Source organism: Sphaeramia orbicularis, chromosome 4 (genome assembly GCF_902148855.1).
Source record: "Sphaeramia orbicularis chromosome 4, fSphaOr1.1, whole genome shotgun sequence".
Taxonomy (NCBI): domain Eukaryota; kingdom Metazoa; phylum Chordata; class Actinopteri; order Kurtiformes; family Apogonidae; genus Sphaeramia; species Sphaeramia orbicularis.
In genome coordinates this window covers 25,188,049-25,207,230 of record NC_043960.1, presented here as the reverse complement: position 1 = coordinate 25,207,230, position 19,182 = coordinate 25,188,049, and the positions used below count along the sequence as shown (strand labels likewise).

The 19,182-nt window shown below is 36.1% G+C and overlaps 1 protein-coding gene across 1 annotated transcript in view; it reads left to right on the top strand.

Annotated features, from left to right (window-relative positions):
* Positions 1–19,182, top strand: part of nlgn1 (neuroligin 1) — a 935,889-nt gene that overhangs the window by 898,147 nt on the left and 18,560 nt on the right. The window contains exons 6-8 of the mRNA XM_030132665.1: positions 5,787–6,053; positions 7,758–8,119; positions 10,402–10,562. Coding sequence (XP_029988525.1) covers positions 5,787–6,053; positions 7,758–8,119; positions 10,402–10,562 — 790 coding nt within the window. The remainder of the gene's footprint in view (positions 1–5,786; positions 6,054–7,757; positions 8,120–10,401; positions 10,563–19,182) is intronic.

Genomic DNA, 19,182 nt, shown 5'->3' with positions numbered 1-19,182 from the left:
ATATCAAGATGCTGATACGACAGCAGGATTATTGCACAGGTGTGCCTTAGGCTGGCCACAATAAAAGGCCACTCTAAAATGTGCAGTTTTATCACACAGCACAATACCACAGATGTCACAAGTTTTGAGGGAATATGAAATCGGCATGCTGACTTCAGGAATCTCCACCAGAGCTTTTGCCTGTGAATTGAATGTTCATTTCTCTACCATAAACCATCTCCAAAGCTGTTTCAGAGAATTCATGAAGAAGACTGTGTGAGGAAAATGGTGGTCACACCAAATACTGACTGGTTTTCTGACCCCCCTGGACCACCCAATACAGTAGAAGTGCACATTTTAGAGTGGCCTTTTATTGTGGCCAGCCTAAGTCACACCTGTGCAATAATCCTGCTGTCTAATCAGCATCTTGATCTGCCACACCTGTGAGGTGGATGGATTATCTCAGCAAAGGACAAAGGAGAAGTGCTCACTAACACAGATTTAGACAAATTTATGAACAATATTTGAGAGAAATAGGCCTTTTGTGTACATAGAAAAAAATTTAGATTTTTTAGTTCAGCTCATGAAACATGGGAGCAAATACAAAAGTGGGGCATTTATATTTTTGATCAGTGTAAATAAATAAATAGACTGTTACCCCCGCGACCCAGCCCCGGATAAGCGGCAGATAATGGATGGATGGATGGAATGAATGAATAAATAAATAAAGTAAAATAAAATAAAAGGCACAGTGTACTTTCCGTTGGCAGAAACATTCAAATATTAACATCAAACATACAAATGTGCATTAAAGATGGAACCTTAGGGACGTTGTTTGGCCATTTTCCATATCAAGTTTGAGTTGTTTTAGTTTCTTTTTCAGAGATAGAGTTAGAGAGACAGACAGATAGGTCTCTCTCTCTCTCTCTCTCTCTCTCTGTGTGCACTCGGCCCGCTATCCTCGACTTTTCGGAGCGCTGTCCATGCAGGTGCCTTCAGCCACGTTTTCAGAGGCCAAACATTGCAAACTGTCCATGCACGCCTGGAATGCTGCTGCTTCTCCAGGAAATGAATAATCGAACACGGTTATCATGATAATTAGAATTTAAACGGTAATACTAACCGTCAGAAATTTTACCGCGGTTTGTCATTATACCAGTAATCGTTACATCCCTGACGTACAGTACACGACCTATACTCAGGACCAGCTTTTGACCTTAAAGTGGTAAACGGTCAACCCTTACAGCATCTTGTAACTGGCCTTTTCTACCCTTAAACAACCTAATTTTTCTGTTTCCTTTTTAAACACAAAATTTGAGATAATAAGCTACTATCTGAGTTTAGCTTACACCTGACTAAAAAAACTATACACAAAAAATGATGCCAAAGTTGGAATAAACTACTACCCTCTCCATGCTTGGTCTGAATGCACCCAGGCTAATTAGGTAGGATTATAATGCTGCTTTACATGCACACACAGTATTCACATTATATACACTGAAAGCCCTCCCTGTAAACAATATTGCAGCTATTTCTCTGTAAGACACTGCTGATGTTGCCAGTTCTTTGTAGATATCACAATGTTTTCTTTTCAACAAGAACAATTGAGCTGTTAAGTAAACAGGGCAAAAAAAAGAAAAAAAAAAGCAGATAGGGTATGGCTTTTCTTTATGTTTCCTGATTAGCCTTTTTACCCTGACATGTATTTCTTTGACAAGCTATTATTCCATCTGGATAAGGTCAAATACACGCAGAGCAGGAACACAGATGTCAGCTATGCCATTTATGTTCTACACTAAGTCTAAGTATAAAGACATGTCTGGAAACACAAATTAGGACAATTATGGTGCTAATAGTAACGGGAATTGTTTATGAACATAATGTGACTGTAATTATGTAGGGATACAAACAGGGATGAGAAAGGTTGAGCTTTAATAATGTTGCTTTTACTGGTAATTTTTCATTTTAATGAATCTCCTAGAAATAATTAAACCTTTATAGTCAGTCCAGTCTCTCTCTTTTTTAATTTTTACTGCTTTTCTTGGTTATCACTTCCTGGTAATGATGTAGATGTAAAAATTAACATTAAAATTAATTTTTGTTTGAACCTTTAACATCTTAACCTGAGCTGATGCTATTCACAGTGGTGGGAACTGTACATTTCCAAGGGGTTTTACAGGTTGATAAACACACATCTGTTGTTTTAGTTCCATATCAGCCAACACAGTGGACACTTATGCATCATCCCATGCACTGCAATTCACATCATTACTGTAACTTTGCTGTTCTTGATAAACCTCTGATCTGGAGTAACATGTTTTAGTGTAAATCAATTGTTATTTGTTAGACAAAAAGTTTTTTTGTTTGTTTTTTTTTTGCATATTATCTTCATGAGGTGAGTTATAACTAGCATTAGAATATGTTAAAATGTGACAAAGCATCAGATTAGCAGCATTAAAATGTTTGTATTTCATTGTTTTCGTCTCACTTTCTGATATTGGGTTTATGTTTCTTTACTTCAAAAATTAAATGCATGGACATTTTCGTATTTCCATGAGGAAAAAAACTTGATGGGAATTTTTTTTCATGCCTAAGGAGGAATAAAAACACTCAATAAAAAAAAAAATCTTGACTAAGGTTCTCATAATTTATGCATGAAAGGGTTAAAATGTATTTGCAACATAGTATAGCAAACTATTACATAATCAAAAACAAATGTATTTCAGCCAAAAAAAAAACTCCTTTTTGAATGTCACCAGAAATGTGTGATGTTACAATGGGTTCACGAGCTAAAAAAAGGTTGGGATCCACTGCTTTAGTGGATCCGGCCCTGGGTGTTTTGATCGGGCATCTTAAGCGCTATAATTTTGGTCCAACTTAGACTGATGCTTTAGGTTCTTGAGTCAATCAGTTTAGTTCAGTTCACTTTTATTTATATAGCACCAATCACATTATATGACTATTTTGTGGCACTTCACAAATGCAGGTCAAGGCCTTAAAAATACTTTCTGGAAAGGAAACTCAACAAATCTTTCAGGTGCAAGCCCAAGGTGACAGCAAGGAGGGAAAAGTTGTTTTACAGATGGAAAGGTAGGCTGACATGTACCTCAAAGTAGCTGAGTTTAGCGGACAGAGGAGAGAGAGAAAAGAACAGAGCAGAGAAAGAGTAACAAACAGCACAGACACTGGGCAGGAGTCCAGAACCACACATCAGGATCATGCTGGTCCAGATCACACCAACAAAACCCCCGGCCTTCGAGATAAAAGAACCCAAACAAGGTTTCCTGTGCATGATGCTCCCACCATGTTTCACTGTGGGAGTTGTGTTTCTGTGGTTGAAAATTTGCTCCTTATCTCAAAAGCCTGAAGAGACAGACTTGCAAAACACATTTCCATGTTTTCAAATGATTACAGACTTCACTCACTCTATATATATTAACCTCGAAACCAGGAGAGATGCTTGTGCCAGGTTTTAGCAGAACTGGTAGGTTGATACACAAACTTGTTTTTTTTTAATCCGGAGTGTACCTAATGGTGGCCTTTAAAGTCATCATGTTTAATTCAAAAGTTGGGTGAATGTTGTTGACATTAGACAGACTTTTAAGAAAATATTTCATTCGTCTTTGGCAACATTTCGAGGTTAATCGTAAGTTGCTTGTGTATTTCGTCTTAAGGTTGATTCAACTGATTAATGCCTCAACCAAGAGAAGGAGAAATACCACAGATTACTTTAAAAATACAGAAAATCACTCTTGCATTTGGAATTAAATATACCACTGCTTGATCTAACCATTGCCTGTGTGGGTGTTTTTATGGGCTTTTTGAGAATCAATCAATCAATCAATTAATCAGTCAGTTAAATTTTGTATATATAGCACTACATCATAACAAAAGTTATTTCATGACACTTTACAGTTAGATCTGGTCCAGGGGTGTCAAACTCATTTTAGTTCAGGGGCCACATTCAGCTAAATTTGATCTGAAGTGGGCCGAACCAGTAAAATAATAACATAATAATATATAAATAATGTAAACTCCAAACTTTTCTCTACGTTTTACAATGAAAAAAGCAAAATTACATTATGAAAATGTTTACATCTACAAACTATCCTTTCAAACAATGTGAATAACATGAAAAAACTGAAAAAGAAATTGTAATTTTAACACTATTATGCCTCAGTTTATCATTTCCACATGTACATTAAAACTTACATATCACAATGGATCTACAAATACACAAAACATTTAGCAACAGGTGGAATGTTATTAAAACTGCACTTCTCTTCAGACATTTCAGGTTGTTCATGTTTATTCAGGTTATTCAGATTTTTTTGCGAAATTATACTTTGTTTTAGTGTAAATACATGAAAACATTTACACTAACAAAGAGAAAAATTTGGAGTTGTGAGTATTTATAGATTATGATGAGACTGAATTGGTCTGAATGTAGAACCTGAACTAAAACGATTGTTAACATCTTAGTGTAATTTTTGCATTTCACAAATTCATCCCAGGGGCCGGACTGGACCCTTTGGCGGGCCGGATTTGGCCCCCGGGCCGCATGTTTGACACCTGTGATCTGGTCGGACCAGACTCCTGTTGAATAAGAAATCCGATTAAACTCACTTTAATAAAATAAATAAATCACACTATCAGAAATGAAGCTTTTTAACCAGAACAAATAAATGTAATTTAATGTAAAGACTATCACATTCATTTTTTGTATTCTGATGGCATTTTTGGCTGTTTAACCCAGTTTAACTCTTTTGTATAGATCCTCATATGTATCTGAACATGATGTTTACGATTGAAACATTTCTGAAACTACATAACTGAAGGGTTTTTCTCCAGTGTGGAGTTTCATGTGAGTATGTAAATTTGCCTTCCGAGGAAAACGTTTGCCGCATTCTGAACAAATACATGGTTTCTCTCTTATAGGTGTTTTCACACGATGGATTCAGTTTCCTTTCTGAGCAAATCTTGTACCACATAGTGAGCAATCAAATGGTTTCTCTCCTGTGGGAAGTTTCATATGAATGCTTAAGGTTTTCTTCTGACTAACCTTTTACCACATTCTGAACAACAAAATGGTTTCTCTCCAGTGTGGACTTTCATGTGTGGGATTAAGGGTTCCTTTCTTGCGAATTTTTTCCCACATAGTGACCAACTAAATGGTTTCTCTCCAGTGTGAACTCTCATGTCCATCTCCAAAACTAACTTGAAGTAAAATATTTAACCACACTCAGGACAACAAAGTTTTTTTTTAACATCCCACATCATTTCCCATCATCCTACAGAGAAAAGCTGAATAACTGACTAAAATAAATATATACGGAAATATAGTCACGGAAAAAATTATTAGACCATCAAAAGTCATCAAAAACAATGGTTATGCCATCAAGTACTAACTCCTGTGTGTATCATGTGACTAAAATAGACAGAAAAGAAAACATGGAATGCCTAAAAGCACTGTTTTTGTCAGTACAATGCCATAGATATTGATGTAAGAACTGAAGTGATTTTGGTTATTATCAAGAAAACATGGAAAATGGATAGATATCAGCTCTGAAATTAAACTGTTAAGAGCTATTTTTGTTGTTTAGTTGTACCAGGCATTAAGATGAATAAGAAATTGAAGAAAACTATTGTGGTCTAATATTTTTTTCTGCGACTGTATTGTCTGGTCTTGTTGTTGAGACTTCACTTTCCTCTGTTCAATGTCCTGATAACATTCTGAAAATGTAACTTTTATCTCACTTATCGAACCCCTGACTTAGTTCTGCCTTCTTTCCTGTCGTTGTGTTCAGGCCTGTTCCAGCGGGCCATCGCCCAGAGTGGCACTGCTCTGTCCAGCTGGGCGGTCAGTTTCCAGCCAGCCAAATACGCCCGGATGTTGGCTCGGAAGGTGGGCTGTAACCTGGAGGATACAGTGGAACTTGTAGTGTGTCTACAGAGGAAGCATTATAAGGAACTCGTGGATCAAGACATCCAACCAGCTCGCTACCACATCGCCTTTGGACCTGTTATTGATGGGGATGTTATACCAGACGACCCGCAGATACTGATGGAACAAGGTTTCACTTCACTTTGAATGAGTGTCAACCAGGGATGCACCGATGCCGATACCAGTATCAGGCATCGGCTCCAATACTCAGCGTGTGTACTTGTACTAGTACTCGTAAAAGTAATCTGATACAACCGCACTGATACTACTTACGGCAGCGTGACATTCACAGTTCACTGCAGCAGGTACGCAGTGGTGGAGAAATGTGTGTGGAGTGTGAAGAGTGTGGAGATTTTTCAAAATAAATGACGGTGATAAAAGTAACATGGACTGCAAGTAACGTTAAAGACACAGACAGATACAGACGCAGTATTCTATCCGTCCTCTGCGTACGTTCCATATGTTTTCCAGGTGCTCATGGATGCATGCCCAGACCATTGGCGGCTGCTCGTCTTTCAGAAAGGGGAAGCTCATCATCGGCTTACATAAAAAAAAAAAAAAGTCAAGTTATTTAAACATAAATTTGGCCCTCCGTTCCTTTTAAAGAAAATAGTTAGTGACCTTATCATACAAAGTAAACAAGAAAACATTGAAATTATGTTAAATTGAAACAAGGAAGTACAATGAGTGTGTTTTTTTTTTTACAGTGCAACAAATGAACAAGTAATTTCGTAGTGGTTTCTCTCTCAATTTCACAGCAGAATGCGCGATGGTATTAAACTGAACTGTGTCAAGTGAAGGAGGAGATCTCAAAATAGCTGTCAATCAAATGGGATTCAGCCTTTCAACTGATCCTCCAATCAGCACGTGGAAGCCCAGCATCCAGCCCAGCCGAGCTCCGCCCACAGCTCCATTCACCCCCAAAGACGCTGAGCGTCCGGGGGCGGGACAACATCATGGCATTTATTCAATTACCGTCCGGTTTTGAGGCAATGAAAAAAACTGTTCCACTCAGTCCCATTGAAGTGCATGGACGCTGAGCGTCTATGGGTAAATGCACTGAGTAGAGATCATATGAGAAAACAGCGCAACGGGAATGTATGAGACGTGAACGACATCGAGTCCGTTGATTTGTGATAAAGCTGATTCTGAACGAACTCGTCTGTGAGATGAACATGTTCTAACACATTTGTAGTCAATGAAATGTCAACACAGCCGTACATATTTAACCATTTAATTTTTGTAATTTTAGGGGAAGCCGAGCTTCCCTTGCAGTCTATGAGAAATCACCTCTGACCCAGACAGAGAATACCACCGGACCACCGCCAGCGGAAGTGAAAACGAAACTTTTTGCTCATTAATCTTTTCTCTTCCTGCTGAAGCTAAGCTTTTAAATCTTACCAGCGAAAATGGTGCAACATTAGTGTCACGTTAGTGTTGCCTCTGTCATCTCCATGTTTGTTATTACTGACTTTCTTCTTCTTCTTCTCATAAAACTTTACTCTTCTTCGTGGTATTTGTCCAGTATGGTTAATTCAGAGTGGCGCTCCTGGGTGGATTAATTGAAAAACGCTCATTCCAACACATTAAATGTCAGTAGCAGCACTTTGTTCCAGTCAGACTAATGACAACAACAATAAAGCACATTTACAAAAGGAACTCAGAACTGTAATGGTATTATTAAGCACTCAAATCGGTACTCTGTATTGGCAAGTACTCAAATGTAAGTACCTATACTCATACTCGGTCTGAAAAAAAGTGGTATCGGTGCATCCCTGGTTTCAACAGTGTTTTTACTACCTGTGCATTCCATAATAACTGTACTTCTTTTCAGGTGAGTTCCTGAATTACGATATCATGCTGGGAGTGAACCAAGGTGAGGGTCTGAAGTTCGTGGAGCTGATCGTGGACAACGAAAACGGTGTTCAAGCAAATGACTTCGACTACGCCGTATCCAGCTTCGTGGACGACCTGTACGGTTACCCAGAAGGCAAAGACATCCTCCGAGAGACCATTAAGTTCATGTATACAGACTGGGCAGACAGACACAACCCTGAAACCCGCAGGAAGACCCTGTTGGCCCTCTTCACAGACCACCAGTGGGTGGCCCCTGCTGTTGCTACAGCCGACCTTCACTCTAGTTTTGGATCTCCCACATACTTCTACGCCTTTTACCACCACTGTCAGACAGAACAGGTGGGTCATTTGCTGTGCAGGTAATATATGAGAGTGCATATACTTTTTATTGGCATGCTTTTTGTGTCTGAGGACAAAGCAGCATCATCAATTGCAGTAATTGTATCGTAAAGTTGTGTTTGGACCAAAGATTCACAACGGGGTGAGCTGAAAACTTGCAGTTACTTGCACCAGTCAGCAATGATCTTTATACCGACGCAACAAGTTCAGACAATCCCTTCAGTTCGGCTCTAACTGCCACTTTTTAAGGATTTGCTGGATTTGTACCATAATGGGGACAGTAAATGCGAGCTACTTGCAACACTTGAATTTCTTGTATTAATAAAGAATGAGTACAACTCTTGTTCAGAGGATGGTAACTATCCAGAACTTATAGACATGACACTGAACATATAAATCTACACTCTAAAACCACCCATTAATGATTTGAAGTTGAGTCTCAGAAAAATTCCATTAGCTGTGTTGACTCGAGTTGAAGCGGGACAGTTCACACCTCTGCAGTTTTTCCCTGCAGCATCTTAAAATAGTTTAATTTCAACATAAATCATTGGTCTGGACTGGGCTTAAGAGACAGTTCAGGGTGGACTTTATTTTCAAAGGTGCTAAATCCTGTGTAGAATACTATTTGACCTGGTGTGGCGCTCAGGGAGAGTTGTTTAACTGCTCGAGGAACTATTTATCCACTTAATAATGTACTCAAAAGCCAATTGTCTTCCTACATCCGACTGAAAACACACTGAAGACTCACACAACTGTAACGGCTGTAAGTTGACAGAAATACAACTCTTTAATATACAAAATGGGTTCTCGGCTAATATGCCTCTCAGTTAAAACAATAACAAAAAGATGTCCGTGTCATCCCATTGTAGACCAAACACTACCACATTGTTATTTTTCAGCATAAAAATACGACAAGACTTAACATTTCAGAAGGAACTCATTAAAATAGTCTACAGTTTTATTCACATCCGTGTTTGTGAAGTAGTGTTTTTTTTTTTTTTTTTTTTTTTTTTTTTTTAATATCAGCACTTGAAATAGCAGTTACATTGGACATTGCTCATTAAGTGACAGACAATGGAAATGAATGGAAATCAATGGAAACACTGTTTTTCTGGTCACAACTTTAGGAAATACTACTCATTTTTTTGTTTATATATGTACAGTTATACAATAAAATAAATAATTTTGCAGGAACAGGAAAACACAAAAAAATCAATTGATTTTAATTGACTTTGTACGTAAGCGGACCTGTTCTGGTCAGTGCTCAGTCACTTTCAGACTTAAATGTACATTTATAAGTAGGATAAATGTTCTCTTACTTGGAGCTTTTGTTTTCTTCACCTGGATACCACAGGTTTGATTATTCTGTGGACTATCCTTGAGTCCAAAGAGGTCTTTTGAAAATGTCAACAGTGTGATAACAGGATACATACTGCAACAACACTTTGTCAAGGAAAGTGGAATCGTGAGTTGATGTTACATGAATTTTTTTGCACACAAATGATGCTTATTTTAATATTTCTCTAATTAATGCAAACTGAAACTGTAATTAAAAAGCATCCAGCTAAAGTAGCCTTGGAGTTTGAGATTTTGTCTTTTTGTGTCTAGTTTGGGGAGAAATCTACTTTTAATTGCAGGAGAGCACAAGTCTTAATTGGTTGTTGTTATGAAGGCAGATTTCATTACAGCACAAAGAAATAATATTTCATGGCACAAAACATACAGTTTTTATTCAAATGCCATTTTTCTAAATGACTAGTTTTCAGCACGGGAAGCTTTTAAAGCATTGGACACTCCATTTTTTACTCTTACTTTCTCTTGTTTAACCACATTTTGAGTGTTACTCATACAAAGCTACACTGACTAATTATACAGTTTGAGAAAGTGAGATGTGGTGATTAAATACTCATATTTTCTCTAGCCATATTTTTCATTTTAGACACTGCAGAATGTATTTCACTGCTTTACTTTAAAATCCAACTCAGCTATCATCTCCTGTCATCGGTTCCTCTTTCTTTCCCGTCTCCTCTCTTTCTGTAATACACTGAATAATTAGCCTGATATGGAAGGCACAATGGTATTAAAAACTTATCTTATTTCCTGCTTTCACTCCCAGAAAATGTTGTATTTTCTCAGCCGGTTTAATTTAGCTGTTTTTCTTTGTGTTTCACCACAATTCCCATTATGTCAGTGGCTAAAATAATACTTCAAAATGTCCTGTGTCCTTCACGTGGATATAATAATGTTGATCTCCGTTATTTATTTCATGTGCTTCTCATTAGGTGCCACCGTGGGCAGATGCAGCACATGGAGATGAGATCCCGTATGTGTTCGGCCTGCCAATGATTGGACCCACGGAGCTGTTTCCGTGCAACTTCTCCAAGAATGACGTGATGCTCAGCGCTGTTGTCATGACTTATTGGACCAACTTCGCCAAGACAGGGTAAAAAAGAACAATTTTTCCATCAAACTGTAGGCTAGAACGAAAGTAAACAAAATCTAATAAAGTGTGCTCGCTCTGTAAAAGTAACGAACACAAATTAAATCCAAAATGTATACAGTATTAATTGTTCTGTAGATTTCACCTTCCAAAGATTTATTTATATTATTATTTACTATATTATCCTCTGTATTTTGCATTTTTTCTCTAGTGAAAATTATTTTTTTCCCATGTTAAATTCACTGATCATGTAGATGTTCATTAAAGCTCAGACTAAATTCAAATGTTATTATATCAAAAAAGATAAAACTGAAGGAAAAAGTGACTTTTTCAGTAAAATCTATCATTAACTGAACGTAAAACAAGTGTCTCCATCCACTGGCATTGATCCAACTGGTGAATCAATGTTGTAGAAGATGACAGTGTTTCCACTAGAGCTTGACCGATTAATCGGCCGGCCGATTAATCGGGCCGATTATAGCGTATCACCAATTAATCAACATCGGCCAATATGTAGCCGATATATTAAGTTTTTTTTTTGCTGCGCGGAGATATTGTCACTCGCTGCTCCTGTGTGTATGTGTGCTGCCTGGAGAATAAGAGGAAGTTTAAAGCGAGTTAGTTTCACTTTCACTCCTGCTCGGACAATGACGCTATCACGCCCCCCCCCCCCCCCCCCCCCCCCCCGACACTGTGTGTCTACCTCACAGTTTCATTCTGCCAGCAGGCCTGGGTGTTAATACTGTAGGGGAGACTGGGGACAGTTGTAACACGGGTCAGTTGTAACTCTTGCAATTGCTCCAATCAGGAACAACTTAGGACTCACCTAATTCACTCTGCACATGCTCAGTTTAGTCCTTAGTCCACATAAGTAGTTGTAGTCCCATGAGGCAGGAACATCAAAATTTGTGAGTGAAAACGTAATTGTGTGGTCAGTCATATTTTTTGCTCTAATTATTTTTGTGATCGCATAGTTTGCATTGAAAGTTGCGTCAATTATAATTGTGAGACAAACAAAGATTTATGCAACTGTTTATCCACCTGTCCACAATCATCTAATATAAGATTATTATATCCAGTGTAGATCAGTGGTCTTATTTCATATATCGGCCAATATATCGGTTATCGGCCAATATCGGATATCGGCCGATATATTGGATATCGGCTTTTTTTAGCCCCCAATATTGGTATCGGACCCAAAAATCCCATAGTGGTCGGGCTCTGGTTTCCACGGTAACTACAGAGCCTCTGAACGTCCAAATGGGTCATATCTGATGACCATGAAAAGACGACAAACTGCATTTTACACCAATTATTTACATGTATTGATAGGATTAGTGGATCAACAGGTATTAAACAGTTTAGATCAGTAGATGGTTGTGGTTGCCAGTGGCTGTTGGGGTCTTTATGGGTTAAACCCTATTGCACAGGACTATTATAACCTCTAGTGATTAACCCCAGACGTCTTTGTTTCATGTAGTGCATGCACACAGGACGAGCAAAGTCTATTTTCTACTGACATTATTGCTCAATTCTGATGTCAGTGGCAGGTTCACCACTCAGAAATAACTGTTGAAAGGCAAAGAAATGTTTCTTAGGCTATGTTCGGACAGCAGGTCTTAATGCACAATTCAGATTTTTTGGTGAAATCCGATTGCTTTTGTATGCTCGTTCATATTACACATTCAATGCGACTTCTATCAGTATTGAGTATGAACTGAATGCGATCCTGAAGTGACCCACATGCACAAAAGAGGTCTTGATGCATTTCAATGACGTCAAGGTCGGATAAATGCGACCTGGCCATTCAGACTGAAGTCGCGTTGAAAAATATCAGATACGTATCGGATTTAGGACCACATATGAAAGCGGCCTGGGTAGGATTTGAAAGAATCAAATTTGTGCTCTTCGAACTGTCTTAAACAGATCGAATACAGGTCACATATGGGCAAAAAAAATGTACTGTTGTGTCCATACATGCCATCCAACTCATCCTCTTTTGAGATGCCATTCTTCCAAAGTTTAGTGAATATCCATGTTATATTGCGACATCAGCCTCCTGAATTTGCATCTAAACACTTGAAACTCATTTCGTATCACCACCAGTACAACCTTTGTAATCCTAAACAAGGAAACAGGCTGAAAAAATGTGTGATAGTGACAAAAAAAAAGTTCCAAGTCCCATTGATTCACAGAAATGTGATTTTCTAATATTATCAGTACATGTGTTCTTGCTGAAAAAGGGTGTGTATCATTTGCATTGGAACATTTACCTTACAATTATAGACTTTGCAGATTTGCACAGGGTTTAAGTCACAGATAAGTGATTATTAAAAATGATCAAAGGTAGGATTAACCCTGTGCAAATAGGGCTTTTGAATATACTCGAATGCGTAATATCAATGAAAAACATCCAAACCAGTTGTTAAGTTGAAACAGTACCAGTATGGAAACATTCAATAAAAATAAATGACACTTTATCCTATAGGAGTGTAAGGAAACGTGAGGTACTGTCACTATTGTTTTTTTATTAATATTTCACAAGTGAGGATTGACAGCCTACAGTTAAGAGCATTTTGTGTTTAAACCATAAACTGTTAAAAAGCACTGTTGTCATTCATCTTCAGGCAACATGTAAAAAGAGACAGGAAGTGGTATAATGTTAGCATAACAAACCGAACCGCCTGGTAATATTACCCACCAGTGACCGAAACAGCATTAAGAAGTAAATACTTCAATAGTCAGTGCTGCAGTGGAAGGAAAAAACATGCACAAAGTAATGATGTTGGAATGGGATTTGTGGAAAACAAAAAAAAAAACAAAAAAAAAAAAACAGGTTCTCACCAAAAATCGAATGAAACTAAGAAAAACTGTCACAAATGACTAAAACCACATACCCACAAAAAATGTACCATACAGTCAGAAAATAGTCAGAGCCGGTCTGATCATAAAAGTGAAAATCCCTTGTTACCAAATGGATACACTAATGCAGGGGTTCCCAAACTTGTCCATGCCAAAGCCCCCCAAACAGCATTAGCTTCTGGCCGTGGCCCCCCATTCAACTCTGGAAAGTCATCATGAGGGCCCCGCAGAGATAGACAAGAGCCTTTGAGAAATGGGCGGTACTGGACTCAAATACACATAGAACACCGCAAATGTGTGCGTTTATGGGAACAGTTTTTTTTTCAGTATTTGTTTATATTTTTAATTTTATTTTTTTATTTCGAAGGTAAAAAAAAAAACCCCAAAAACAACAAGGAAAAAAAAAAAAAAACATTCGAAAATCTTCCATGTATCCAAGTATCTTCCATGATCTGCGACAGTGACAGTTCCAACAGACCTCAGTTTAATTGGTTTATTGCTTTGCAGTTTTATATCAATATTATTTTGAACTTTTATTAACTTTTCTTATAATTAGAAGATTTTGATCTTGTAATTACTAGATCGTATCTCATGATTAAGAGGTCTATTTTTGTTCTTTAGTAAATGAACCAATTTCCTGTGGTCCAATACATCATACCTAAAATCTCTTTGGGAACCTTTTGCTGACCTTTTGTAAAGTTTCTTTGCAGAGGAGTTATATAGTTCCCCCAGGAAGTTATCATCCCACAGTTTGAACAGTCCATCCTATCATCTTGTTCTTATCCAGGTCTGGGTCATAGATAAGCAGACTAAGATAGAAGGATGCATGAATGGACAGTTGAACTTAACCCTTTCATGCACACTGGTCACTACAGTGGACAGCTATTCTACAGCTGTTCTCCTGTATATTCATGGATTTTTAAAATTTTTTTTTTTTTACACGTATCTTTATTAAGTTTTAAGACACTACGTATCTTTTCTGACATGAATTGGTAACATTATGTAGATCTCTCCTGACCATAAACCCTCAGAATCACAAGCCCTCCCCATAGTTTTCTCACAATTTATCAGTAAATACATGTTTCTGTGCGTCAAAAATTAAACGTGTGGTGTCCAGCTGAGTGGACATTTTTGCAACTTCATGAAAAATAGGTTCATACGATTTTTTTTTTCTTTTTTTTAATGTATATTTTTTTCTTTTTTTTAAATTTTTTAAATTTTATTTATTTTTTTAAATTTATTTTTCAGAAGAAAATTTTCAATCGCATTGTTTTTTTCATGCCTAAAGAGGAATAAAAACACTCAGGAAAAAATTTTGATTAAGGTTCTCATAATTCGTGCATGAAAGGGTTAAATTATTTGTTGAAATTGCAGCTTCACTACTTCCTGGAGGGGCTGACAGGTGGTATACTGTCATTACCTCTTAGTAATCAAAGTCTCTTAATGTATACAGATGTTACTTTATTTTGGAACCACTTGTGGTATTGCAGTTTTTTGTTTTTACCATTGTTGGTATATAATTATTATCATGAAAGTTGACGGTTAACTGTTACCTGTGGCAACACCACCAGGAACATACTTTGTTTCTATTTTTTTTACACACATTTTGGTTATGCAATGTAAATACTGTCAAATGAGTTTATTCTAATTTGGTATAAGCCTATTTTGTTCTATTTTGTTCATTGTTCTGGCTCGAAGTCAAAGGACAGGAGCGAGTATTTAAAAGTTATTATGTTACGTTATTTGAAGATGAGAATGGGGGTGGGATTAAATATGTTTTTCTTCTTCCCACTCCTTTTCGAGTATAAATGAATGATTTTTTTTTTTTTTTTTAATTTTGAATTTGCATGTAATAATAATAATAATAATAAACTTTATTTGTATAGCACCTTTCATACAGAAATTGTAGCCCAAAGTGCTTCACATTGATTGAAAAAAATACAATATTAAAATACATTTAGATTTGATTAGAAATACAATAAAATAAAAATAAATATAAAAACAGCGCACATTAAAATATTTGATTATGCATAGAATTTTTGAAGTGCAAGAAATAAGATGAAATGTGAGAGAAATACAACAAAATAAAAATAAAAGCAACGCACATTAAAATATTTGATTATACATAGAATTTTTGAAGTGCAAGAAATAAGATGAAATTTGAAATACAGTAAAATAAAAAATAAAAACAGAAATACAATAAAATAAAATAAAAATGAAAAACCGCACATTCCTGGTTCCCGAATTGTGACCCCATTTTTATCTCCTTTCAAAGGCTAATGAGAATAAAAATGTTTTTAATTTGGTTTTAAATATATTCAGTGAACTGGCTTCTCTAATGTCTTTTGGAATTGTATTCCATAACTTTGGTGCATAGTTAGTAAAGGCTGCGTATGTATTCCGTGAACGCTCGAAGTAAACAACAAAAAAAAAAAAAAAAAACTGTTTTGATATTGTCCCAAAATCCACAGTGTAATATATGTGTTTGTATATGCAGGTAGTTACCAGATATGTAACATTATCAGCGTCACGTAAATATTGGTAAAACATGTTAAGGTTTGTAGCGATAAAAAGACAAAGGTCTAAAAAGCAATAAAAAGGCCATTTGTGATACTTGCAGTAATGTTTTTAGTTCGGTCAGCTAAATGGTGTTGTAATTCTCCAAATTATGTCCAAAAATAACAAAGAAAGACTCTGGGTTTAAAAAGATGCATTTTTTTTTTTACTGCGGCAACTTAAAAACACATACAACTTTCACAACTCGTGGCATACATCAGCTTAGTTCCGTGAAAATTCCTAAGCTTTATGGGTAATGCTAAGCCTCATAGTTATCTTTCTACATACCTTAGCATTCACTATAGCTTATTTTAACTCCACTTTTAGCAGAAATCCCAAATGAAATATACTGTATCTTTTACTCAGAAATAAATTAATTGCACTTGCATATGCTTCATCAAATTATAATAAATCCAAACACGAATTACTTATACTTTATCTTTCCCACATAAAGTCAAAACAAATGGAAGCTAACTGTGAGCATAACACTGACATAGTGTGCAACTTGTTAACAAGCTTCCTTATAGTTAAACTTTTTCGCATTTCGAGATTTGGCTACTCACAAGTTGTTAATTAGACTGTCATCTGGTGCTAAGAGGTTATTTTGTTATAATATGTGCATATATGGAAAGATAATACTACACTTTTATCTATTCAATTGGTTAGTTTCCTTCTTTCTTGTCCCATTTTCTGTATGTTAATATATTTTATTGCAGTTTTGTTTTAAATGCGTTTTAACCCCCAGTATAAGGTCCATACAAGAAGCTCCAATAGTGAAGTTACCAAAGAAGACATTGGTGTTCATATAAAGGTTCATTTGCAAGTTTATGTGCAGTTAATGTCAGTAGCATTTCAACAGATATTCACGTGGAGTAAGATGAAAGCCTGTTAAAAACATTACATCACCCGTTGATCTACTAATTCTATCAATACATGTAAATAATTGGTGTAAAATACAGTTTATCATCTTGTCATGGTCACCAGATATGACCCATTTGGACGTTCAGAGGCTCCATAGTTACCAAGGAAATACCGTCAACTTCTACAACATTGATTCTCTAGTAAAATTCATGGAGTTTGATCAATGACAGTGGATGGACACACTTGTTTTTACATTCCACTATTGATATATTTGCTGAAAAGTCACTTTTTCTTGAGTTTTCTCTGTTTTTGACATAATAACCTTCAACTTTAATCTGAGCTTTTATGAACATGTACATGATCAATGAATTAAATATAGGAAAATGAATGATTTACACAGAAAAAAAAGCTAAATAAAAGGGAAAATATTACAATAAATAGTTATAAATCACTTACGAAAGGTTAAAAAGAGAGAAAAATGCATTTAGGAACTGACACAAAGTAGCACTGGGTCTATATGGGTTAAATAAATGTCCAAGTAATTTTTTGAGAAAAAAAAGATTTTTTTTTTGCCCAAATCATTAAATACTCTCTGGTTTTGTGTTTCCTAAAAAAATTTTGAAAAAAAAAAAAAAAAAAAAAAAAAAAAGAAACGTGAAAATATAGTAGATTCTTTTTTACCTCTGCCAAGGAGGTGATGGTTTTGTCGGCGTTGGTTTGTCTGTCTTTGTGCAAGATAACTCAAAAAGTTATGGACAGATTTGGATGAAAATTTCAGGACATGTTGATACTGGCACAAGGAACAAATGATGAAATTTTTGGTGGCGATCGGGGTCTGTGCTCTACGAGTGCTTTTCTAGAAAAGACAGCGCAACACAGACCTCGATCAAGGCAGATCAGTGCCCCCACCCCCGATCACCACCAAAATGTAATCATTTTTTCTTTGGGCCAGTATCAACATTTCCTGAAATTTTCATCCAAATCTGGGGCACTGATCTGCCTTAGCGGAGGTCTGCGCTCTCCGAGTGCTTCTACTTTGTTTATTTATTTATTTATTTATTTATTTATTTTTCAGTGATACAGTTAGCAAGACATAGTGGACAGAAGAAAAACAACAACAAATAAACAAAAGAAAAATCAAGCAAATAAACAAACAACAACAAAATAATGACAAACAACAATAACATATTACAATGAAAATGATAATAAACGTAAAGAGCAACTAAACAATATAGATTGGTTTGGGGCAATAAGGAAAAGGGGAAGAGGGGAGAGTGAATGAAGGGGGGGTAATAATTATTATAGTAATGATAATGATACCAACAACATAACAATACATACTAATAATACTAATAGTCTGATTTTCCAGTAGTGTTGTGGCAGCAGTAGCGGCGGAGGCAGCCAAAATAACAGCAAAAATGGGTTAAATAATTGAATATTTATAATAATTTCTATCAATTCTTATCAGTTTGAGTTTAATTAATTTACATTTACAATATACTAGATTCCATGCAGATTCTATGCAAACAGATGACACAAATTAAGGGGGAAAAATCTGATTTCTTCCACTGTTGTGTGCATCTGAACGGGTTAATACAACCCCTCATTTACGGAGCCTACAAAACCTAATCAATAACCTATAATACACCATGAAGATACGATTTTAAGATATGAGTAAATTAAAAATAGAGAAACAGAATAGCAGAACATAACGAGCTAAAAGTCAGTGTATTTTGACGCATTAACCTTTACTACTTGTTGAGAAGCCTTGTATAACCCTCTACATCAGGGGTCTCAAACATGCGGCCCGGGGGCCAAATGCGGCCCACCAAAGGTTCCAATCCGGCCCGTGGGATGAATTTGAATTCCACAGTCTAGGCTGTCGAACTCATTTTAGTTCAGGTTCCACATACAGACCAATATGATGTCAAGTAAAATAATAATATTGTATAATAACCTTTGTTTTCGGTTTGATGGGAAAAAATGTTACATTATGCCAAAAAACTTCACATTTTTGTCTGTTCTAGTGCAAAAAATAACATTAAATTATGACAATATTTATATTTACAAACTATCCTGTAACAATAAAATGTGGATAAACTGAACAAATATGAACAATCTGAAATGTCTAAAACAAATTAAGTCTAATTTTAACCGTTTTCTGCCTGTTACTAAGTGTTTAGTGTCTTTGTAGATCTGATCCATAGTGCACATGTAGAAATAATAAGCTGAGGCACAATATTGCTAAAATTCCACTTTTTTTTTTTTTCTTTTTTTTTTCCGAACATGCAAAAAGAAAAAAACAAAACAAAATAAAAACAAAATAAAACATTCAAATGGACAG